At 35.8% G+C, this 26,194-nt stretch overlaps 1 protein-coding gene across 1 annotated transcript in view; it reads right to left on the bottom strand.

The window, feature by feature from the left end:
- Nucleotides 1-26,194, bottom strand: part of LOC120634669 (agrin-like) — a 90,012-nt gene that overhangs the window by 1,960 nt on the left and 61,858 nt on the right. The window contains exons 11-25 of the mRNA XM_039905424.1: nucleotides 22,683-22,922; nucleotides 21,195-21,497; nucleotides 20,483-20,635; nucleotides 17,488-17,769; nucleotides 16,041-16,187; nucleotides 15,238-15,371; nucleotides 14,126-14,426; nucleotides 11,983-12,150; nucleotides 9,523-9,886; nucleotides 8,283-8,495; nucleotides 7,111-7,505; nucleotides 5,845-6,091; nucleotides 5,007-5,171; nucleotides 4,487-4,683; nucleotides 2,952-3,138 (exon numbers count right to left, since the gene is read on the bottom strand). Coding sequence (XP_039761358.1) covers nucleotides 2,952-3,138; nucleotides 4,487-4,683; nucleotides 5,007-5,171; nucleotides 5,845-6,091; nucleotides 7,111-7,505; nucleotides 8,283-8,495; nucleotides 9,523-9,886; nucleotides 11,983-12,150; nucleotides 14,126-14,426; nucleotides 15,238-15,371; nucleotides 16,041-16,187; nucleotides 17,488-17,769; nucleotides 20,483-20,635; nucleotides 21,195-21,497; nucleotides 22,683-22,922 — 3,496 coding nt within the window. The remainder of the gene's footprint in view (nucleotides 1-2,951; nucleotides 3,139-4,486; nucleotides 4,684-5,006; nucleotides 5,172-5,844; nucleotides 6,092-7,110; nucleotides 7,506-8,282; nucleotides 8,496-9,522; nucleotides 9,887-11,982; nucleotides 12,151-14,125; nucleotides 14,427-15,237; nucleotides 15,372-16,040; nucleotides 16,188-17,487; nucleotides 17,770-20,482; nucleotides 20,636-21,194; nucleotides 21,498-22,682; nucleotides 22,923-26,194) is intronic.

Below are 26,194 nucleotides of genomic sequence, written 5' to 3'. Positions count from 1 at the left end.
GTTTGAATTTATGCTATTATGTAAATGGATAACATCAGTTCAACTTTTATATGGCGCCCGCTGCGATTCCGCACGGTAGTGTAGGTAAGAATATCAAAGTAGAGTTATGAAATGGATGCTATTTAAAAATGGACGCAGGAAATAAAAGACAATGTGCCTAATAGAAATTCAGAATTGTATAAAAGAACAATCCCAGCGTTATTTACGGAATTTTTAGGCTCCCATATTGCAATGCTATGGAACTTTTAGAGTCCCAGATTGCAGTGAGTTTTGCACATCCCGTTCGTGAAAAATACCCGATTATAAAACTTCCGAGTGGAACAGAGCAACAAACCGCGTCATATAAAATGCATGCAAAATCCGAATGGATTTTGGCAGCGCGTCACATTCCTGCCGCTTCGTTAATAATATACGCACCACTTAACTAAAAGACTAATGGATGTATTGCGACTACGTGCAACTCAATAAAGTGACTATATAGATAAAATAATTGATTCCTCCCATCAATAGTGCAAACAGACTTTATAGTACCTTCGTGTCTTATTCCAAGACTGCAGATTATCGAGGAGTGCGCTATAGATTTTATTGATAAAGACACTGATTTCTGTAGTCGATTTCATTACAAATTTCTATAAGAGATTTAAGGCTTTCTAAAACCTATTAATTTTTTAATGTTTCTTTTAAATTTTGTACTTAGTTCTACTTTCGTACCTAGTATCAAGTTAACAGATGACAAGACTAAACTTGGCTTTATGACCAATAATATTAAACCACTAGTACCAATAGTATTTCCATAACAAACGTGTAATCAAAGATTATATGATGTGATTGAAAACTAGTATAGAAAAAAACAACCCGTGCTATCAAATATAATCCATTAACTGAGAACACTACAGTGCAGGTGGCGAGAGGAAAGCGTGCTTAGAGTCATAGAGATAACAAGTATTGTGTATACCAGTGTTGTTTTCCTTTATGTATTAAAGTGGGGGAGAAGTAACAACTATTATATTGATGTTACTTAGGTACGGAGTTCGAGCTCCCCCAATCAAACTATACATTTAAAGCATATTCCAAGTAGTGAAACTTCATTAGCCTTTGTAAATTGAGTTGAATTTATCAGATCACGCCAAAGTGCTCGTACGTGACTTGTTTGAACCGATGGTTTATGCGCAACTCGTAACGTCCTTTCAATGACGTCAACGAGTGTCAAACTGTTATTTCCTAACTTCTCAATTTATATTAATGATATTACAATTTCAGTTGATCAAATAAATTGAGTCCTTCGGTAATACTTTTTTCAAACAAAGGGAATATTAAGAATAATAGTTCAGGTGAACCATTGACAGTTACAAAGAAGATGGTGAGAAACTGGCTTAAATGGAATAGACAGTTTATAAAATGAAAATAAGGCATTGACGTTAATGAAATAATGTTATTTATTGTTTGACGGAAGAACAGAAGAATAAAGAAACAAATCAAAAAGGAGATGATAGATTGCATGGAAAATGATAACATAATATGTAAAAATAGTGGATCCAGAAATGAGTGGCTGATGAGGACATGTTTGTTTAATTGTTTGAAATCTTTATTGAACACACACATTTTATACAAAAAAGACACATATACAGAGAAACTTAGAATAGAAAATAGAACGTGCAAAGGCGGTCTTATCACTAAAGCGACATGCTGTATTGTCCCTAAAAACCATAACTTTAACAGGTTACTATCGTAACCTAAAAAGCATTTGAGAGAGGCAAAAACAAATATAGGTACAAGAGAAGACAAAAATTTTTTTTTGAAACACAATAAACATGCAACTAACAGATTTTGTTAATATGTTTACCTAATCTATCTTAACACGACGGTAGTTTTATTAAAACTTATATCTAAAGGCTTTACTGATGGCCTTTAAATGCTATCTTACATCATAATGTCCTTCACCAACATCAGTGTTAGTTTGTAAGCTAGAAAAACATAAAATTAGTTAATTAAATTCATTTAAAATATTTTTTTGAAGTCAAAGAAAAGAAATTTTGTTTACAAAGTAAGGATAATTACTTAAAGCAATAGCTGTTTTTGCATTTAATTATCAAAAGCTATTATTCGCTACAAAAATGTAAGAGAAATCTGTATTTTTCGGAGGAAAATCGGATGCCGTAGATCGTCAGCATTTTTCGCTAAAAAAAACTCAGATATTTAGACACGTATATTTTATGTTTGTGTGTTCAACAGCAAGATGTCATACTCCATAAATCAATAGGCTTACTATAAGATTTGTACATTCTTAAAAGAAGGTCGATTTGGACTAGCGATTCTCTGAAACCTTGGAGTAAAATGGTACGATCTTACCTAGTTTTAAAGTTCAAATTCAGCTTGACTTCTACAGCAAGTGGCCAAATAAAAGACAGGATCACAATTAGTGACACTCGAGTGGTATTAGGTTCATTTTGTTGTAACGTTTTGTTTTTTCGATGCTCCAAAATGACTTCACAATTGCGAGCGTTCAAATCTTATACGAGCTTAAGTGCATCAAACATGACAGAACCAGCGCAGATTTAGGGCACATTTCGAGAACAAAAGATCCTGAGGTGTCAAAGTGCATCCGCTGAAGCGGGTCCCACCACAAGATATAAGGGGCACATTTGAAGCACAAACAACCAAACCCAAAAAATTTTTTTTTACGCATTGTTATATTTGATAAATAGTATTATTCCCAGAGCTCAGTATTCAAACCAAGTCGGTAATATAACCAAATCAGGACTTGTGAAACGTTGCTGAGTCTAGAGGTAATCAGATTACACAAAATCGATTGAATTCACAGCTTCAAAAGCTATCTTTTTGGTTAACATTTTTAATTGTTAATTAGCATTTTAATAAGAGATACATAAAAAGCAATTTTAGTTAAAACATTCTATTACAATATGAATTTAACATAATTTAGTCCCACTTACCTACGGCCACCCCGGCTTCTGTACGAGTAGTAATTATTTCCGTCGAACTTAATAGGCGCGCCGTCGTTTAACATCTCTACTTTTAATTGCACCTCGCAGTTCCTTCCTTGGTAGCCGTCCGGGCATATACATTTGTATTCGTTCAGCAAAGGTATGCACGAACCATTATTTTTGCAAGGGGTGAGACCTAATGAAGTAATACCTTTTGATATATCAATTAGTTCAAATTTCCAAGTAAAGTATTTTTATTACATTACAAAAACATTGTTTGTTTTTGTAACATTTTAGTGTAAAGTTTCTATTTACTTTTTAAGAAATAACAAAAACAGACTTTCATAAAGAAAATGTAATTTTAAATTGTTCGTTTTTATTATTTTCGTCGCGCTTGTTTTTTTATATTTTTAAAGCATAGTTTTTTACACTATAAATTAATTAAAAGATTGTTTATGTTTATATTATAAGACCACTTATTAAAAATGGAGGGGAGAGATTCGTTTATACAAAAAGCTTATGAAAACTTGGCCAACCGATATATTGCGATAAGGAAATTGAAGCAAACGTGCTTTTTTATGTTTATCGACGAGCGCTTGACTGCAATCACTCCTGATGGTAAGCGATGATGCAGCCTAAGGTGGAGCGCGCTTGCCTAGAAGATGCCTATTCACTCTTGATTTGAAGGTACTCATATTGTAGGAACTGGGGAAAATGGAAGTTGGAAGAGCATTCCAGATCCTAGCGCTGCGGACCCGAAAAGAAGATGCGAAGCACTTCGTACGCGTCCGCGGTATATAGACCACGTACGGATGCTGATCCTTACGGTGCCTCGCGGTTCGATGCTTTACCATTAAATTAATTTTCTATGTACCTAAATAATGTACCTAAACAGGTTAAAGAAGTAAGGGCTAATCCGTAAGAAAATAAATCATTTGACAGCTTAAACACTGTAAGATTTACTCACTGTACATATGAAACATAATTTTATTATGGCTTGGGGTTCTAAGATGCTTATTTCGTTCGCAAACCAAGCGAGAGCGCATATGAGTTGCATACTTTATCTTTGTTATGCAACTGATGTTATCATATACTTTCGAATACTTATTCATACTTTTTCTATTTTAATATAATTTCACACAGTACCAATTGTATAAACAGTACAAAAGAAATTTGGAAGCAGCTCATCAAATTGAATGACCATTCAAATATTTCTTCTGCTGCATAAAACGACCACAATCGATTGAAATGATACCACCGCCGTACCCCGCCGCTGATATTTGATATGATGCTTCGTATACAACGAACTATAAATTTAATTTCCCTAATATTAACATATTTATTATCAAGACAGACATTTAACACATTGATTGTACGACGAAAAATTTATCCATGATCAACCTTTCACAATCAGTTCTTGGTTATAAATTAATGTAGACAATTATTGCTTTCGAAATGAAACTTTGGATAGGATTATATTATTCTGTAACAATATCACGAAAGCAATTGTCCAGGAGAACAGTACTCATACTTCCTGCACTTACCATCCCCGCAAGGCGGTCCAATGTATTTAGAAACACCGCTCGTAGCGCAAGGCAGTTGATCTTCGTCGGCTACAATGGAACACTTGGCCGTCTCTCCACCGTATAGAGTCAGTGGATTGCCGTTCACGAATACCTGTTGCACCGCGCCTATGAAACTGCTGGTCACCCCGGACATTTTGTGGGGGCGGACGTAAGCACTGAAAATATTTCTTACTTCAACGACAAGTCATATATATGTCTACGCTCGAGTTTGATAAAGATTGATGGCTTCCCGATATTTCCGATAACATTTTAGCGAATATTTTCATTTTAGTTTAGAAGTTATTTTAGAAGTGTTATGATGATCACCAGTCTTTTATAAGTCCATTATAGGTCAAAGGCTTTTACACTTTTAAACCCTTTATGTTATTGTCTTAGCAAGTTAATTTCAAGAAATATATTGTTTAGCTATAGAATTGTCAAGTAGGGAGGTTACAGATATGTCGGACAGAATATTCTGCTATAAATTTCCCATACTTACGGTAAAGATCCGATGAAGAGTGGTAAGGTTAATTCCAGATGTGTAAGGGGCGGTGCAGAATTCCCTCGTTGTGTAGCATGATGGTCTAGTTGAAGGCTGCCATGACGACCAATTCGAGTAGCTCGTGCTCTATGCCAACGGCCTTTTGTTATTGGTACAGGAGATCTATGCCAAATATCAGAAACATTTACAAATTTTAAATATTCTTTGAAGCGACTTACAAAATGGGCGCGAATTATATTTCGGCTTGAATTGAAGTTTCACTGATCATGATGACTGTGTCTGAGCAGTATTTTAACTGCCCTGAAAATGTTACTTAACCTACATGTTGAAAACATTTTAATAATAGCACCATCTTCATAGTTCGCTATATGTGACACATATTTATAAATAGGAATATTCAATGGCAGATGTAATAAACGTGCTTTGGAAATTAAAACTCATTTTCTTTAATTCAATTACTACCCGCTATTATCAAGTCTAATTAATTGTGCCTTCGACGTTTACATACAGACTATGTTATGTTTTATAATAGCAGTCTAATGAGCACAGAGGGGAAACGTATCATAGAGTTGTTTACTTGTATATGACTAATAGCTTGAGTGTATACATGTATCTCGGTCTACTTAGCAAAGGCGTGGAAACTGCTCCCTTGGCGTAATTATTATTAGGGCCGTTACTCATTACGCTGTTAAACTATTAATTTTCATCCCAACTCCTCCTAAACTGTAAACTGGGTGAAATTCTATTTGCGTTAAGAATAAATTATTGCCCGTGGGGCTTAGCTGAGTTCACTTAATTCGTTAAATTAATTCTTCGACCCGTAAGCCTTACTTACGTGATATTGGCGATTCCGCTCCCCAAATTGTACCTAAACTGTAGGTATCCATTAACTAAGTTAATCGCTATAAAATCCCCCTTGGCTTTATTGGACTGGCCGGTGTAAAGGAGCATTCCGGAAAAACGGTTCGTTAAAAACCAAATTTCAATGCGAAACGCCTTCCCTAGTCCTTCGAGTGGCTGTAATTCGATGTAACTCGTCCCATTGAACTGCGGCGACCAACTTTCTTGTATCACATTTACATCTGAAAATAAACTGGTATCTACTTACTACGAAAACTAAAATAAATAAGATTTAACTCTTATTTATAGCAACTCGTTTAATTCTGTAAGATAGGTAGTGACACTGGTACAATCTTTACTGAAGCTATGATTTTCTAGGTTTTCTAGGTATAACACTGACATTTAGGTCAGTGAGGAATAGCGATTCTAATATGACGGTGATATCAGTGATGTGAAAGCCGCTGCCGGCGAGGGTACGTCAAAAGTTTCATATACTCGTATAATTTATATAAATACGAGGAAAATAGACCTTGAACTTTTATTAAGCGTTATTAGTGTGCGTAAAAATAACAACTATCAGAAGGTAATGGAAATGAGGTGAATAAACGGCGCGTGGCGCGTTTGGAATCCTCGTAGCATTAACTTTTAGTTTACAAATTTAGTTATCACCCATTAATTCACTACCATGTAGACCTTTTTTATGTAACGTACGCATCAAAAGTGCCATCGATAAGCATATTTAAATAAAATATTTGACTTTGACTTCGAAATCATTTAAAGATTGCGTTCTATCAAAGGTGTCCAAGTAACTTACCACCATTGGAGAAACGTAAAACTTTGCGGCACGGATATTTGACACTATGTCCGTTGTCAGTGGCGTGCATAGAGAGTATACACAGGGTATGCACATGATATAAAATAAAAAAAATACTTAAGGGTAGGCTTTTTACAACTCTTACAATGCCTATCCTTAAGTTTTTTATAACTCGTAGTGGAGGTTTTCTTCATTTTATATCATCTGCATACCCTGTGCATACCATCTATGCACGACACTGTCTGTTGTATTCCATACACATTTCACTCAACGCTTACGACCACTACGCGGTAGCACCGCATTTCTAGAAAACTGTAGCTGTACCGAAAACCCAAATATCTCTTACCATCTCAATACAGAATCAAATTAGTTTATTTATAAAATGCCATCTGAAGAATTCAAATGATTACTTAGTTACAATAAAGATAAAAAATCTGAAGTATTTACCATTGTTGCAGGCATTTCCGTTGGAATCAATATCACCGCCGAACAAACAGCGACAAATGTGTCCACCATCCGGCCTAATATCGCACAATAGTCCCTCATCGTGCCCGCAGGGATTAGATTCGCACGGATCTAATCTTTCGTCGCAATTGGCTCCTTGAAATCCGATAGGACAGCTACATGTATATTCAGTCGCCGAACCTTCGACAGACCTACACGTGGCCCCGTTTCTACACGGCATACTCATACACGGATTAGATTGACACTCTCGAACGTTCTCTATAGACACCACTAATGAGTCCGGCCGACCCAATTTCTTTGTCACTTGATGGCGTATTATCCTCAGATACCTTATACAGCCAATAAAACCACTTCTCGTTCCTATATTATCGAATACCCTGTATGAATAGAAATAATCATATTAATTTTATCATGATCGTCATGTCATTCAAACGTCAATCTATTAATTTCCCTTAGATAGGAACAACCCTTATTTATCAAAGAAGAAAGGGATTGAGAGCTGAAACCATCAATTCTGCTACAATGCCGGTTGATCTTTAATGATTATAAACACATGATAGTGCCGTGAACATAATGACCCAGACGATTAGTCGGTTTTCCGAGGCACTACGGTGAACAATATAAGTTACTAAGTCCGCCCTAGTAATATTTTTTTTTACAAGAAAGAACAATTTCTAACAAGTTTTGGTCCAGCACGTGGATTTAACCCCCAACAATGTGTTTAAATTTAATTCAAATATGTATAATTTTCGATAGCGATGTGTTTAAATTGATACATTTCATAAAATCACCAGAGCTATTATTAAATTTAACAAATGACTAACTTCATTTATAACATTGTTTGTTAATTTAGTGTGACTCAAATATCGTATGATTCGATTCATACACTGCTGAAATGTTTCGATATACATAATTTTTATATCAGAGTTGTCCGTAACGTCCACGATTAACTAAATATAGTATATTCCAAACATGTGTTAACAGGTTCTCAAGACGCTGGCTTTTAACTCTTTGTATTGCAAGTTGGAGTCACCAGAAGCTTTACCAACTTTTGGTGACACGACAATTTTGTGTCTAACTTGTTCAAGTTTTGTTTGACATAATATTTCAAATAAATTAATTGTTTGTGTAATGGGCATCAGTAAATGTATTACCTTGAATAATTTGCAGGCACACTGCCAATATACGCATCTTCAGAAAGATCCAAAGCCTTTAAATTGCCGCTCGATTGTCCAGCTACATCCTCCATATCGTCCACTGATAGAATGCCATCCCGGTGATATCTTTTTGCAGATACCTTATGGTATTCATTTAGCGTAATCTTTTCGAGGGACGTTAATATTATTACACCATTGCCGAGATTGTACCTGAGAGTAAAAATATCATAGATTCTAAAAATACAGCAAAAACACGAGTGGTTTGCTGTATTTTTAACGCGCGATAACCGAAAGGTTTTCTTCGTTAAAGAGTATCCTTTTTTTTTGGCAGGATAAAAGCTATATCTATATGTTATACGCCAAGATTCGTTTAGCTGTGAAGCCATGGTAACAAATTTTTTTTTACTTTATCCCTCGAGAATGCTAACTTGGTGCTTTTCTTGGCTGAAAGTATCCTATGTCCATCTCCGTGTTGCAAACTATACAGGTTTAAATAAATAATACCAGAGCTCTTTGACTTTTCAAAATTCAGTATTAATTTATTTCATACAAAAACTTTAACAAATCATCTTATTTCGTTAAAGTGATATTGCACTGTGAAACTAACTACATGTGATACGACAATGTCGCGTCGGGTCAGTGACTGCGCGATAGAGTTGTAGTTTGCGCGCTGGTGCCGATGTTACATTACATAGAGTACAAAGTAGTTACAAGTAGAGTATTCATGAAAAATATTTAATAATTTACATACTGTCGAGCAAAGACAAAAAGTTTTAGATTTTCTTGGTTTTTCTCGGTTTCAATTTTTAATTTAAAAACTACAGGCAGAAAGCTTTCGTATATGTTTTGTTTAACATTGTAATTGGCCAAACTTTATCAAGATCACTGTAGTGTTTCAGTTGAACATAGGTAACAAATAATTGAAAGAGAGACCCATTTTCGAATTTAAAATTTAAATATGAGAGGTTGAAATTTTTATGAAAAACTAAATGTTTTTTATGCTTCTACTGCTTAACATTTTCTTTAGAAGTAAATATGTATTTATTTTAGTAATTGTCGGAATTCGTTATCAAATAATTTGCAATATTCAGTAAAATATTGTAAATTTTATTTCACCGAGCAGATCATAATAATGTACTATTTATTATTCTACTATCTCGCATCAAAGTTGAATTGGAATTGGACCCCAAATTATAATATAATACGAGAAATACGAACAAAAATAAAAATGCCTCACCTGAACTCCAAATATCCATTTACCAGGGCGAGCGAAACGAAATCACCCGTACCGTCGGGTTTCTGCTGATTGTACAATATAACCCCATTTTCGGAGAATGCCTTAAATTCGATATCGATGTTCAACTTATGGTAAGCCTTCAGTGGTTTTAGGCGAATATACGAGGTACCGTCAAACGATGGAGTTTCGATGTAAGTAATTGACGAGCCGTCTTTGATAAGAGATTCACAGTTAACACCCGTATATAGATCGGAGCACACGCAAGTGTAGGTAGAGCCGGGTAAGTCTATACATGTGCCGAAGTTATAGCATGGTTCTGATAAACATGCACTGTATTCTTCAGTTGTTTCTTGCGTTAATTGTTCTGTAACAAACGATTTTTAAATTACCGAGAACGGGCTGCAGCGTCCACTGTATCGCGTGCATGGCTGCGTGCTTGATCTGCCTAGCGTGGTGAATATGGGCAAACTATCCCTTTTGGAAGAGAACTTTGGTTCAGTAGTAGAGTCATGATTAGGCTAGGATCGCACCTGGGATATCTCATCTCAGAGATAGCTGCGCTCGCTTCTTCTTCACCCCGGAAGGACAAAAACAACTGCGGCAGAAGGGTAAGGGACGACTGATGGAAACAAAATGAGACTTGCTCTTTTTAACTACTCTATATCGTAATTAGCTTCGATTAAAAAACACTGTTTAAACATACACATGTTTTAATAACCCCTCATTATGCCAAAGTTTTACAAACTACTATTTCGATATTGTAACAATATAGTAAACTATTATCAGTTAGCAAAACTAAACTATAAGATAGCCCAAATAATAAATTTTTTAATTATAATACTCATAAGCGAGGTTACAATGTAATTGTATTGTACATGAAATTTATGAAGTCTGGTATGAAAGCTGGTACGGTTTCATCAAAAATTCAAACGCAAATAACTGTGGCAACAATAACGAATAGAAAATTATAGGATAGAAAAAAACACATTACTAAAAAATCGTGCACCGAGTTTTGTTTACTTTTAAAGGAAATGTATCATTATATTTATTACTTATTTGATTCTTCTGGTTGCTGTGGTGGGAGCACTAAGGGTTTCATCAGAGATTGGGTGCCGTTTGCGAGGAAGGTCAACTTCTAGTCTTTGGTGCATGAAAGGGAATTGGAACCTAAAAGGTATATCCCACCTTTTAGGTTTCCTTTCATACGTCAAAATATGCTCTTGGTGTCTTTTGATCGTGCTTAATTAGAAGTTTTTTTTTCCGTTTTTAGAACTTCAGAGTGTTGCATATTCAATTCTACTTATGAAAAAAGGCATTTTGTTTTGGCACAGACAGTCTGACAACTAATTGATCCTATAGTGGTTGATTTTTTCCCCTTATATGTACGGAACCCTATTTACACAATATTATATAAAATACAAAGCTAGTTGAGATAATTTTATGGGTACAGTGAAAAATAATTCGTTTTACTCAGATACTTATAACTATTAATTACTATAGAAATTACACTGAAGGCAAATTAATTTTTAATTCAAACACTAATAAGAAAAACATGGTATCATTTAACTGAATATTGACCTACATACAGGCATAATAGGGGTACCGGACCTTTCGAAATAACCTTTTCCTTATTACAATTCGGAACACGAATGGTCGACGAGCAAAATGTTTTTGTTAAGCTAACAATTTTAATTTACGAAAACGTATTAAAATTTTATTTGTATTAAGCATTGTATCGCTACATAAGATAACTTTGGTTCTGTGTTATGAATTTATTAAAAAAATTTGTTATAATAGAAGGACCACCGCTATATTAAAAATTAATTATCCAATTTCATTTATTTCTGAACTTTGTAGTGATATTAAATTCTGCTAAGTATTAAGGGCCACAGTTGTCAAATAAGACTTAAGCTGATTAATAAAATTCCAGATTCTAATCGAGCTACAGCGTGACCTGCGTACCTATACGTGCGCCACATCACGCTAATACAAAACTAATTCGGCGAAAATCCTGTTGAACTTAAGAATTCAAGAGGGTTCAAAATCCTTAGAACTAAAATAATGTTGAAAGCAGCTAACGTGCTGGTTACGTGAAGCAACCGGCGTGTTTGTTAATAATGGATGGAAATATCCAAAAGATCCCATTGAGCAACAGTGATCGGTTACGCGAATATCCGTACATTTATTGCAATTCGTCCCGTGCTAATGTGCGTGCACGTTAATCATGAATGTCCTTTTTATTGTACATCACATAGAAAATTCACAAAATGCAATAAATAGAGCGTTAAGGTAAAAGGTATAATTTGGCGGCCTATTCGCTACGTATAAATTCCAGGCAACAAAAGGCGTAAAAACTATAGATGCTAGGTGGTACACATATAAGTGTATGTTTACATATTATATACTTCTCAGAACTAAAATAACAAAGAACCAATATAAACAGATAAATCTCAAACTTACCAATGCAAGCTTTTCTGTGTACAGTGGGAGTGTACCCCACTCGACATACGCAACCTCCTCGCGCGCAGTACGCGCCCGGTAAGGCAGCGCAATCGGCGTCTTCTGTACAAAGATCCCCCAATAGTGCACCCACTGCTCCTACGGTAGCCGTTGTTGCCGTTTGTGAACCTGGTATAAAGGCGGTCTGATCTAATATATGAATAACACAACAAAATAATCCTTTGGGCCTTATTAATAAACGTGGCATAACGTCGGAATACTTTTTCAGTGTTTTGCCACATTTCCACTGAAAACCCTTCCTGCTCGTTCAGTTTAATGATAAAGGTCGATGAATTTTCTAATCGCACCAAATTATGCATACCATTAATTGTTATACGTTAGTACCTACAACTTGTAGTATCACTCATCAAAATATGAAACAATACAACTGTACATACAGATTTACATTACACATAAGGTAAGTTTGATAAATTGAAGAGTTATACTATTAGGACAGAAGTAAATCACGATTATCTGCGTAATAATATAGTTTTTATGAATTCAATGGGGATTTTTTACAATATCCAAATGTACATGGTATAAGGTTGGTAATAAGTTACAATGAGAAGATGTGTAAACATGTACGGTGTCTTGTCAAAGTATTGTTATAATTTCATGTTTATAACTGATTTTCTCCAAGGCAACACTACCTAAGAAGAATCAGTTTTAACAAATTATATATAATTATGTTGGACCAACAAATAAGTAAGATAAATCGGCAACTAAGTTAAGGATACGAGGAACAGTGTCACGCAGTGACAAGGGAAACAGCTCACACTACAAGCCAAACTGTAATCTCCTACAAAATTAACGTGATTAAGATGAATTGAGACTTTACCGAAATACGCTGGATTACAGTGTAACTAATTAAGTCAAACAACATTTAAAACTTTATTCAGCTAAGTAGGATTCAGTATTAGAAATGAGTTAGTATTGTCTACAAATAAACAAACGAATATAAAAAAAACATTTCTACTAAATATTCTTAACAGTATAAAATGTCAAAACTAGGCAGTCGACTGTAGTACTGTCGTGAGTAAAATAAGGAGATATATTCATAGACTAATTGCGTATCTATACCAGCAAGCGAGGTATGTTAACTCCGTCCAAACGAGATTCAGCCAGAGCTAGTGATCCTTTGCAGTTTTCCAGAGGTTCACTAGCAGGCTACGATCAGCAATTGTTTGACGTCGTACAGACTTCCATAGTACTTTTGAAGCTATAGTTTAAAGTTTTACATGATTCTTTTGATACAAATGCTTCAATGTGCTCTTTTGAGATTCACAACGTCGTAAAAGCATCCACATCTGTCGCGCGGAAAAAATACCTAACTAACCATGCGTACGGAGTACTGGCGATCGAAAATTTCATGAGTTTTAACCAGTACTGCTCGTGATTTTTTACTGGGATAATATGTGTACCATTCACTGCCTTATTACATTAAGCCCAAAAGCCTTAAGAACTTAAGAGCTACACTACGGGCATAGAAACATATAGTAAATAACAAGTAAGTGCGTATAAGAATGCAGTGTAGTACATGGAATATGGAAATGGATGTACATGGAATAAGGTCATGGGATTTGCACCATTTGCTTATTGAGAAAATGTGTAAAAGAAGAGTGGCATGTCAATGATAGAAAAGTAAAAAACCCATTTTCCTACAACTTTCGAGACCTTATAACTGTAGCAATAGTATAAGGCTTCGACGCTCGCAATAGTGCAGTTGTTTTCGAGTATCGAAACGTTACGTTGCCCAAATAAAGTGGACTTTATTCAACTCGTTTTGGAGTCGCTAATTATGTCATCTCTGTTTAGTAAACTGCCTGAGGAAACATGTAATTTAAGTTTAAACACAAGTTTAAACTTAAATTACATGTGCCATTTTACTCTGTCGTTACCATGTTTCAATCATTACGAGCGTGTAAATCTACGACTATTGAAAACTATAATATATAAAAAATACTAAACGCTGATTGAATCTTGGCAATCTAAATAAACTTCAACTGTATAAATAGGGACAATTAAATTAAAATATCAATTAAGGCGATAGAGCACGAAATTGCTTTACTGGGTACCCATTGTCTTAACTCGATCCCCCACTTACCTTTTAATTTCTGTCCCAATAGAATGTTGTCGAAATCACTGGGCGTCTCCTTCCTCGTCCAATCATACTTATTGTAGTACTTATCGGGATTTAGTAAGTGTCTTGTTGATTTAGAAGCCGCTCCATCATCCTGTTGTGTGAATTGTATTGGAGACGAGGGTCTAGGTGGGCCGGCTGTACCAGGTACTTCAGATAACTTGCAAGGACCAAATGCTTGTACCACTATATCCTCCTGCGTGCGACACGCCTGCAGTTTCAAATGACACTCCGACTCATAAGTCTTTCCGTCGCTACCGCATACCTGTTGATTTTCATTGCATTTACCAAAGTTAAAGAGCATTTCGTTTAACTGCAGTAAAGTTTTAATGAGTTCCTTAAGGAGCACCAATAAACTAACGACACTTGTTGCATTTCAAGATGTTTCTCACGTCCATGGCATTACGAGATCGAGAGTTTTAATTTTGTACAGAGTTCGAAAGCGGGCCAGTTTTTTAATGTTATTTAATATCTTATAACTCCATATAATTGTACATCTACTACCATCACCATTATAAATTCATATACGGCCTACTATAGGGAACGTGGCAACTTTTAAATGTAAAGGGGTTAGGTCGTGGGCAACTAGGCTAGCCAAGTGCAATCCCTTTCAACATTTTGAAGAACTCTCAGGCCTGCAGGTTTCCTCACAATGTTTTCCTTCACCATAAATCAAGTGACAGTTAATTGCTTAAAACGCATAACATTTTGAAATCTAAGAGTAGCGAAACGGGGATTGAACTCGGTCAACCCTAAAGCGAGTACAAACTCCTTTTTAATGGTAATAATTAGCGAACCGAGCAGATGGCTTACTTCAAGCTTACTGAAAAACCTTCGCAAGGTATACAAGGAACACGTCCTTAAAAGTGCTGCTATGTAACTATCGCGATCAGGAGTGCTTTTTAACCTCATAGTCCTGTTATTGCACCGTTAAATCCTGACCGAAAAGCAATAATGCTTCTTTGCAGCAGACTTAAGCTTGGTGGTAACACTTTCTCAGGCGAGCTCTCACAACTCCTACCAATCACAAAGGGCATCGCCGCTTCCAATTGTATTGTACATTTTTTAATACTCACCAGCATATTGAGGTCGTTATCAGGACATGGTGCAGCAGCACACTCGCAAAGTGCGCCGCCAGTTCGCTCAGTGCATACCGCTCCAAAATAGCAAGACAAATCTGCGCATGATTCTAATATGCCACCAATTTCCGCTAGAATAAAAAAGCTATTTTAAAGACGCTCTTATTAAAGAAGTCGAGAAGCTTCTCGGCATTCTTAGGCTATTCATGTCCCATTGCTGAGTACATGCCTCATGTAGAATAAAGTGATGTAGAGCTAAATCCAAGCACGCTGCCTAAATGTGGATTGGTGGGTTCTATATTATCACATTACTTAGTAGTTTAGTGACTATAAAATAGACTTAAACTTTACGTGCTTTTCAAGGCATGGGGGTAGAAATTGGCAATGTACATTCTCCGGTCTAGTATAATGAGAACTTTTTGACAATCTACAACCGATGCTAAATAATTATTTTATCATAGTCGAACATGTGTACGACTAGACCGATAAGGCAGTTATATTGACGTTAACACACTAAAACTATTGATTTTCTATAACGATTCCATAAGAAGTCCATAACAAGCACAAACTACTCCATAAAATCATGAAACCGCATATAATATTACAATTTTTTTATTTATAGAGATTATACTGCTATTTTGTGATGTGTAGCAGAAGTGATGCAATAAATTTTAATAAACGCTAACGTCTTTATTCCTTACGAAGCTATATAAGAGGAAATAAAAGGAATAAAAAGTGGGTTCGTAGAGGGTCGATATCCCAATATAAAAACCAATATATCAGGATTATCGGGTACTTACGATCTGAGCAGCCGTTAGGGCCTAAGCGGCGGCGGTGGTCGGCGCACACAGTACACTTCTGGCCTTGTACGCCAGTTCGGCATACACAGCGGCCAGTCATTTGTTCACAATCTTCTCTCACTGAACCGAAAGCTGAACAGCCACAGGCTAAATAAATAAATAAAAAAAATATTCAAATTTCAAAAAACACCGACTTTAATTAAATGTACATTATTCTGTTAGTGAAGCACTTCCATTTGACATTTATATTAAGGGAGTTGTTATAAAAATTGCAATTCGCTACTTTATGATGGTGACAATCTGGGATTTGAAATTTGTCGTAGTGTATAGTATTCTACTAGTCAAGCCCTTTTATTTGAAGTCATTATTGAGGGAGTAAAATATGTAATCTGCCATGTTAATTTTTAAAAATATAGCTAAGAACACTCCCGGCTAGTTCACCTTTCAAACAAAAAAAGGGTTTACCGGTTTATCCATTCGCTAAATATACACCAAAACACAGACACGCACACATACACACGTCGGACTTCTAACATTCTGTCGTTTTTCGTTGAGAGTCAGATTCAAGACTTCTTGAAACAGTAAAACCCTTTATATAATTATTTCGCGAGTACACTAAACATAAATGAAGTTACAATGTTAATTATTAATATTTCAAACCTATAATATTTAGACCATTTCTAATACCTCCCTTAACTTTTCCACGATAAATATAACTGTTACTATGCGGGACTTCGCAAACTGTGGAGATTTGGTGCTGCTGTATTTCAAATGCTAAATTAGTAATTGCCATTTTATAATGAGCTACATGAGATATTTTAAAACAGTTATATATAAAATCACCCTAGAAAACAAATCTTAAACATGTCATATTATATTCGTTCTTTGTTGATCGTAATTTTAAAATATTGCCTATATATATATTATAGAATATAGAATTTCAATTTTTCAAGCTTAGGCTGGTTTTCGAGATGGTCTAGATATACCCTTTAGAAGGTTACAGAATATTTATATCGCGGAGAAATAATAGTAATTGAACTAATCAATTTATATAATAGTAGGCATATAAAAGATAGAGACAGTATGTTAGCAAGTGGGTGTGATACCTATAATCATAAATTTATAAACATACAGAACCCTCTTTGAGCCGTTATTGCATTGTCCAAAAACAGTGAAAACGCCGTTTGCCGTCGCACACGTCTGACTTCACAACCGCGGAAAATTGCTAGCTCACAAACTTTTTTCTCATTCTCACATTTCTAAAATAATTTCTGTCAACTCCTAAATGGAACTAACTACATGTTCGAGAAACACGAGTGGAGTGGTTTTTGATGCTTCAATATGAGTCATGTACACGGTTTCTATACGTTCTTTATTATGTACCTATATTATATATTTAATAAGCTAGTAACATAGTAATTGTACACATAATGACGGCAGTACTTACGAATGCATCCCGTGTGACCAGATCCTATCCGAGGCAGTCCCCAATATCCGGGCTCGCATCTATCGCACTTAAGCCCTCCCACCCCCGGACGACAAACACACTGGCCACTGTCATCGCAACGATCCGACACCGATCCCAGACGATTGCAACCGCAAGTCGAAGTTGTAATTGGGCAGCCCTCTTCGCCCGGGCCCGATGCGGCGGTCGATCCGTCCGAACAACAACCATAAGCACTCTCAGAGCAGTGTACAATCTTCCTTTCATCCACTTGTTTTGTATCGTCTGTATAAAATTCAAGTGCATAAAAAACAAACTCCGTGTATTTTGAACAGTCTTGGAATAAAGCGGTGTACCCATTTGAGCAGCCTCGGGTCTAGCAGGTTCAACTTGAGCCATATTGTGGCTGTTAACCTCGAGGCTAACGCGAACTATTTAAGAGCAAAAGCGTGATGGCTGCAGACGTTCGTAGTGTCGATTTTTAAGAGCAAACTGAGGTGATCGGTAGGTCCATCCATATCTACGCACGGCTCTGCTTTTGAGCGCACTAATAAAGTGACATATTACAACGTACAAATTTGCCTCATTGCGTGGCGTGCCTTAGATTTGAGGCAGCTGCTCCACTTGCGATGCCGCGGCTCGAGGCAGACCTGAGGCTGTCTCTAGTGGATATAAAGCTTTTAACTGAAGTTCCCAACTCAACCCGAAGAAATATTATATTTTATAGGTTATAATTTAGAAACAAAAATACAAGCACATTTCAACATTAAAATTTCTTGTGCTTTCAGATAGTTCTTGTCTAAAATAGAAGGAAATATGGTAAATATTATGTTATTAGTTGGTGGTGTCAGCTATACAACTTCCAATGTATTAAATACCTTTTTCTACAAACGTAGAATAAGGCAAAAGACAAAATTTTTGCTTGTTACGCCAAAGGAGTATAACTTCTAACGCGTGTAGATCAGTACACACACTTTTTTCTTTTATTTTTTGTTTTCTGAGTCGATATAATTTGAATGTAGAAAAAGTTTTAAACGAAGCAAATAGCATCATCCTAAAGTAATAAGAGGAACTATAATTACATGACACCAAATTGTCAATAAAGAATTTAAACTAAAATTTTCCTAAATGTAGAAAAAGTTTTAAACGAAGCAAATAGCATCATCCTAAAGTAATAAGAGGAACTATAATTACATGACACCAAATTGTCAATAAAGAATTTAAACTAAAAATCTATATTATTATGGCCATAACATGTCATCAGGTTATTTACAACGTAACATAATAAGTTTGTTTTAAGTATTTTTAACAGAATCAATTTTATTTTATTTGTCACTTTCTGTACTCAGCAATTTGTGGATGTCAAATTGCGTAAGTATACAACTACTTTATGACATTTACATTTTACAAGGAGATAGATTGTACATTAATTCTTAGGTAAGAGAGTGAAGCGGACCGATGTTATCGATAAATAAATATACTGACTATGCAATGCAGTAAATTTTATGAGATGCGAAGAAAGGACTCAAAGCGGTAACAGCTAGCGTGATTGTATCCAATTTAGAAACAGCGTCTTGCAACTTTACCATCCTTACTACGGAATTTCATAAATAAGTAGTTCGTTGTATATAGAATGTAGTATTTTGCTGTATAGAATACAAGACCTTCATTAAAAATTTACATAACATGCTACGCTACGTTCGGAGGAGTATTTCCACGAAATACGAAATGTTCTTAGTAAATTAGGCGAAGTGATTATACATGCCCACAAACTTAAAGTACTATAATTTTGTTCGACGATAATTTTACAAATTTAGACAAAATTAATACCACAAAGAAACGCCTTTTTATTTGATTAAAATCCGCTGAAGCTGGGTTTTATTCTTTAAATTTCATTAAGGTGCAGCTAAAATAGAGCTTGAAAGTACCTACACTATTTATAAAATCTTAGTTGAACTTCATAGCGTAAAACATATAGTTCTCGATCAAAGAGGGCTTAGTTACATATTAAAGTTGTTAGAATGAATTATAAAAATACTATAAAATATGTAATGAAAAAAAAATATGAAAAATTATTTATTTGTTATCTAAATTTCATTACAATACAATAGACCTCCATTTAAGTTTGGAAAAAACCTGTATTTGGAGGTCTCGCTCTTTCCGATATAAAGTTTACACATATACTAATAACATGACTTAACCAATTTATTACATTTTATAATTTTATACTTTTTTTTTTGTTTAGAATTTTTCAAAATCAATCAACCAAGCATGCAAATATGTGAGTGTGTGTGTGTAAGTGTTTGAGTGTGTGTGTGCGTGTTTATGTGTGTGCTTTTACTTTATAATCAGGAAGAGAGATTCTGTCTCATCGTACGTTATGTATACGTAATGTAGACATTGACATAAGTATTTTGGTTTCTTAAATTTTTTTTAATTACTAATTTGTTCTGTTATTTGCAAGTGTAGGTTAAAATACTGTAATGTATATTATATAACAACCGGAATCCAAACTCTTAGTAGTGTGTCTGGGGCACCTAGCGGACAACGCCCGTGTCTCTAACTCCGGGCTGAAAATTTGTTGCAAGAAATATCCAAGTGCGATCAAATCTCCGGAAATCGAACCAAGGGCCACATAGCATACAAGAATTTACATAATATTTTTTTATAAATTTAAAATGCATATAAAAAATTTCGGAACCGACAGGATTTGAACCTGCGACTCTCGGGCAATCGGTGCCTGAGCGCTTTCACCAATTAAGCTACGGCTCTCCTACTGTCGATGCCGAAATATAATATGCCTTTCACATAAGTCTGTAGCGTCATCTAGTAGGAAACGTTGCATTACATAATAATATGTAAAAATAAACGTTATTTGAAAATAAGTATAAAACAAGTAATCGCTATTTTAAAACCAACAAGCTCAAAGTACACTATCAGTTACTTAAACCGTTCAGTTAATAGACCCTCATGAATTTGAATGTTAGTATAAACTCACTTTTCGGGCAACATCTTGCGGCAGTTAACGTTATATGGCAGTAACTCCCCGGCGGGCAGTCCTGGCGATGTGGCCCGTTACCGCAGTCAATTTCGAGCCCCGTTGACATATCTATCATTGCCTTGTTATTACCGCAAGGCCTCACTTCCATACCTGCGTGAGAATATAAAGTTATTATATAAAAGCTTTATAAAAGCATATTTTATAATTATTCTTAACACCTTTATTTCAAGTTAAATAACAAGATACAAAACATTTAAAAAAAATAGTACATTTCTAAGCTTGGTATTTTATTAATCAATAGTGGATACAATATTGATTATCTATACTTAGTTTTCACACATCCGCTAAAATTACATTATTAAAATATGTTCACCGAACGACGAAAGTTCGGTTGTGTGTTCGTATGTAGGTTTATAAGCTGTTTTACGCTCGTATTTTTGCAATATTTTGTTCAATGATGCCATATCCACATAGCTGCTTATGCATCGTAAATATTTCTTATATATATATTTCTTATGTGCGATTTTATGTCACTGAACTCCTCCTAGACGGCTGGACCGATTTGAATGAATTTTTTGGTATACGTTTGGGTGGCACCCTGGATTGTTTATATTCACAAATTAGCCTGACAGATGACGCGGGGGTCCGATAGTACACATATATATTTTTTTAAAGTACATTTGGTAATCAAAGATATACAGTGACCCACCTTTACACAGATCCAAGGGCCTTAATCTAAGCTCCAGTTGCTTTTGACAGCCTTCCTTTCGCATGGCGCATAAACTTGGGTAAAGTCGAAAGTCAGACGCGCACACCGGAAAATATTCATCATCGGTCGGACACTCGAATAGGCAAGAGCAACGTGGGTAACCGTCGAAACCAATCTCACAGCTGGCGTCGAAATCGCAGCGGATATCACGGCAAGCCGATGGACTCGTGGTACCACCATCAGTTGCGCCCAAGGAATCCGTTGAGCCTTCTTCCGCCTCAGTTGTAGTCATAGCGGTCGTAGCTACCCAGACGGAGCCAAATATTTGCGAGTTAGTCAAGCGTAAAGCGGAAAGTTAGTTAATTATACTACCATGTGTAAGGGTTATCGGACTTATACCCGTTTTCACTAAACCTAGGAAACTCTTAAATTGGTTGCCTAATGATTTGGGCGTAGATAAAAAAAAAGTTTAACAAAGTTAGGTGCCATCTAAAGTTACGACACCAATGCGGAGGTGCGTTTAAATAATACGTAAGGCGTTCTTTATGTTTATGGAACTCGTAAATTGACACTTGACATACAAAAAAATGAATTCGTTTTTTAATAACTTAATAACCATATGAAAAATGAAAAATATGATGATTCAAACACAAAATACCACACCTTGAGGCAAGAATCACAGACAAGTCAGGTTATATGAGTTGCCTAGTAGAAATCGATTTGTGAAAGGTAAATGTATGCCTAAAATTTTTCTTTGATGAGCTTGTTCGTCGTTAGTCAAAACGGGCATTAGTATGTAAATAATAATATTTTGTTAAGATCTGCATGTCGTTAGGAAATCTTACCATATGTAAATATTAAGCAAGGTGACTTTTTTTCGTCTAACATTAGGGACCCAGTTAAAGTGACCATTATCTAAATTAGTAAAATAAAATTAAATCAATTAATAAAAACAACTCACGACAAATATAAAAAAAATAATAATAAAAGTTCTGTACGTAATATGCTTGCTATGAAAAAAGCGAGCGATGTATTGCGGCGGTATCAATTACTCTTTAGTGAATAATTATTATAGTAGGAACTTAATTCGATCAGCTGTTGTAAAACTGCATTTAATGCCTCCATTTTTATCACTGGTTCAGAAGCATACTAAATTCATTTTAAATATTGCCTAGAGATACTAAAAACCGAAAAGGGGCTGCTGAAGAGATAAGACGATAAAAAGTAGCCGGGTATATATAAAGTTAGGACATTTTAATTATATTAGTTTAAAAACTGAATATTAAGCAATCTTCACTCCAAAACCGCCAGCCCGCCGGACTAAGCCGAAGGCTTTCAATTATTATGTAAACGTTGAGTTTGCTGCCTTGAGCCGTTGACTTTGGTGTGTAGTCTGCTTTATATAATATTGGGAGTGTATGTTCTTGGATGTTAATATAGATATTAAGTTTGGCTACAGGTTAATACTCAATATTATGAAATACGTACTCATTGCGATTGGTGGAACCACGGCAAGCCTGTCTTTGCAGTCTCCGTAAAAGATAACGTGAAGTTTGCTTGGTGGCTGAAGCTTACAAGCTGCTTTTTGCAATTCGCACTCGTTGGGGTATGTCTGCATAGTGCTTCCGCAGACTGGCTCGCGCAGCGCACTGGTGCAATCGGACGGGCACACGCATTCACCAGCCACGCAATGCGCTCCGTGTGCACATTGGACAGGTTCACAGAGGGCTGCAACAAAGACTGGATTGAATACCTAAAGCAATAGCCAACAAAAAAGTATACTATTATAAACGCTTAAATATGTTGTTGGTTTGTCCGTCTTCACGCAACAACAGAACAACAAACCGTAGCCACTTTGGACCCAACTTTAGATAATATAGTATATTTCGTTTCATCTTTCATCACTAACAACGAATAGTAACCATAAACTAAGGAGAGAAGATACTAAAATACGAATTCTGTGAATAGCATTCAATTTGGGTTGTTCTAGAGATATTTTTAAGAAGTGTATTATTGTAAAATCGGGTGTATTGTTTAAAAAGAACTATTTCAATAAAGAGTAGCTCTAAACAAAACGCTTTGGCTAGGTGTGGTTGGCTTACATTTTATGAATTCTAGATAACTTTGAAATTAAAAGTCCAATGTTAAAGAAATAAGAAGTGTTTCGCTGCATAAATGTCCTTGATAAAAAAAATATTTATTTGAATAAGAATTAATAATACGACTCAACTGTAAACAAATTTGTTTCTACCCGCGGTCTAATAAAATTCAAGATGGCAAAAGCTGCTATGGCGACCTAAATATTATAGTTAGATATACTTACTCCTTTCGGACTTTTTGTAGGTAATAATTACTTTAATCGTGTACTACATCATTTCTATGTATCACCAACAGTTTTCTCAGCGCAAGCCAGAAATGCAATTCATCGGCAAAATTTTGCTACTTAACTTTAAAAAAAAAAAAGTATAGCCTATGCTACTTCTGGATGGTTAAGCTTTCTTTTGTTGAAGAAATGGCTAAAATCGGTCCAGTACTTTTGGGGCCTATTCGGTACAAACAAATAAATCTCTACAGAGGTTAAAAAGGGGATGAAAATTCATTTGTTAAAATGTGTTGATCTCTAAAACAGGCTATTGGATGTGAACATTCTTTTGAATGAGAAGCATTTGATATATATAGATTTAATTAATGAGGTATGTTATATTATAGCCGGCTTTATACATATCTCGGCAACTCAGCGAGTCGCGAAGCTAAGGTGGCAATGGTTGGGGCAAATAGCTCTGAGAACTGATAGACGTTGGAGTCTTAAGGTGCTGGAAAGGTGACCCCGCACCGGTAAACGCAGCGTAGGTTGGCCCCCATCGAGGTTGACAAACGACATCAGGCGAGTCGCTGGGAGCCGCTGGAGGCAAGCGGTCCAGGACTGTGAATTGTCGACATCAATTGGTTTAATTGATGATGATGATGATATTATAGCCTATTAAATATCACGCCTGGACTTTTACAAGTAATCGAAGTAATAGCTCGGGCGAGTGACGACACACGATGTTGGACCATATATGTAGGGAAGTAGGCATAAAACAAACGGGCGAACAAAGACCCAGGCCATATCTAGATAACGATAAAAACAGTTCCTGTTATTTAATATATTTTAAGTAGCAGAAATTAAACAATAAAAATAATCATTACACTCAGTCTGTGTTTGAATATCTAAAGGGAAGTAATTGTTACAAACATAATATTTCCATTCAATTTGAACGGAGAAACAATACTTTTGTATAAAGATAAGGACCAGATCCTTCAGTTTAATAACGTCCAATAGAACGATAAATTTCTAGCACACAATCCTATTACTGCATGAGACATGTTCTTGTTCAGGCTTTCCATTTAACGGAATGAGGGATGAGAGAAGACATCCGTGAAAATTTAATAACGATTGTTTACCACTTCTGCGCAATATGAAAGCCTCGTGAACGCGGTCGATTACTAGCCACTGAGAAAATGGGTGGCTGAAAGAAAAATACGTTTTTGCTTGGGGGCAACAAAATAAAAAGAAAAGAAGAGTAGATACGGCGGCTAATTAAAAAGTTTCAGTAAAAATATGCATACAGAGACTTGATTCCAGTTTGTAATTAAGAAATGTGATTAATGATTTCTGTGGAATAGTTTACAATTTCATTATGCCCCAAATATCTTCACGTACCGTTTGCTGAATTAAGAAATTAGGGGCTTCGTCAAAGAACCAGACTTGCACACAAAACTCAGCGAGCTGAGAAGCAGAGTGGTAAGCAGTATGGCGACAAGTGAAAAAGACACAGGGAGACACGTGAAATTTGATAATCCCTACATTATTAGTTAGACGTCCAACGGTTGGTATGATAATGACCGTGTGCCCTACACATTGACCAATCAAAGCCTAACCTAACCAGCAATTTATAAACGACCAAGCTCTAGATCGTTCGTTCGTTCGTTATATTATACGTTCATAGTCCAATCATTTATGGCTTTAACTTGGTGATGCCAAGTAAAAGCTCGATAATAGATTGCCTTATTAAAAAATGTTTACCAATCTTTGTCGCTACAAGACTTATAACAGTACATAACAATTACGTCATCGTTAGAACGAGAAACGTGGCGGAGTAAGCAAAGCACGCAGACCGCGATTGTCGGTGAGATGCGGGGTCAAGTCCAGTCGGTTCATTTTTTTCTTCTACAAGGTAAAAATACTTTGGTAGAAATATAGGATACGAAGAGACTAAAGAAGGAGGTCACATGCCTCTCAGTGTTTAAAAGGCATTATTTTGGAGAGTGCATCCAAGAACTAATCGATTTAGCTACTCGCCTTTCTACTATCGACCGTATGACATTGTAAAGGTGTACACTAGTACTTTGCTTCCACGACTCAAGTTCTCCGCTTTCGATACTGGAATTTAAACCCTAAAATCAAGAGTGAATAAAAAGGAATCTTGTAAGCGTTCACCTAAAGTGACTCAAAATGGCTCCTATCTTTAATCCAAAGACACTAAAAATATTGGGCTGATAGATTAGAGATTTTTCTTATTATACTGGCTTATATACATACAAGTAAGTACAGTGGAGACATGGTGACGTTTGCCCAGACATTAAAGGATACAAAAGAAAACCAACAAAATGCCACAGAATAAAAGTTGTTTACTCTAAAGACACATTGTGACACTCAACTAAATTATCTTAGCATTTGATACATACTGTACGATTCTGCGAAAAATAGCTCGCGCGACGTCAAAGAGCCGACTTACTTTATCTGGCTTGGTTTTGGGGACTCCGATGTGGGGAGCACTTAAATCCTTTATCGATCTGAAGCCCCGTCGTCGCAAAGGAGCAGACGTCACGCTTTTAAGGGAAACACGAAACATTAGGTTGGCAAAAACGTCTTTGAAAAGAGCCTTTTTATACAGCAAAACATAGAAAACGGATGAGAAGGCGATACATGAACTTCCTAATATAAATTAACGACCTTT

Source organism: Pararge aegeria, chromosome 2, assembly GCF_905163445.1.
Source record: "Pararge aegeria chromosome 2, ilParAegt1.1, whole genome shotgun sequence".
NCBI classification, from domain to species: domain Eukaryota; kingdom Metazoa; phylum Arthropoda; class Insecta; order Lepidoptera; family Nymphalidae; genus Pararge; species Pararge aegeria.
Note: the sequence above shows the minus strand (reverse complement) of the source record. Positions and strands in the feature narration are given on the sequence as shown.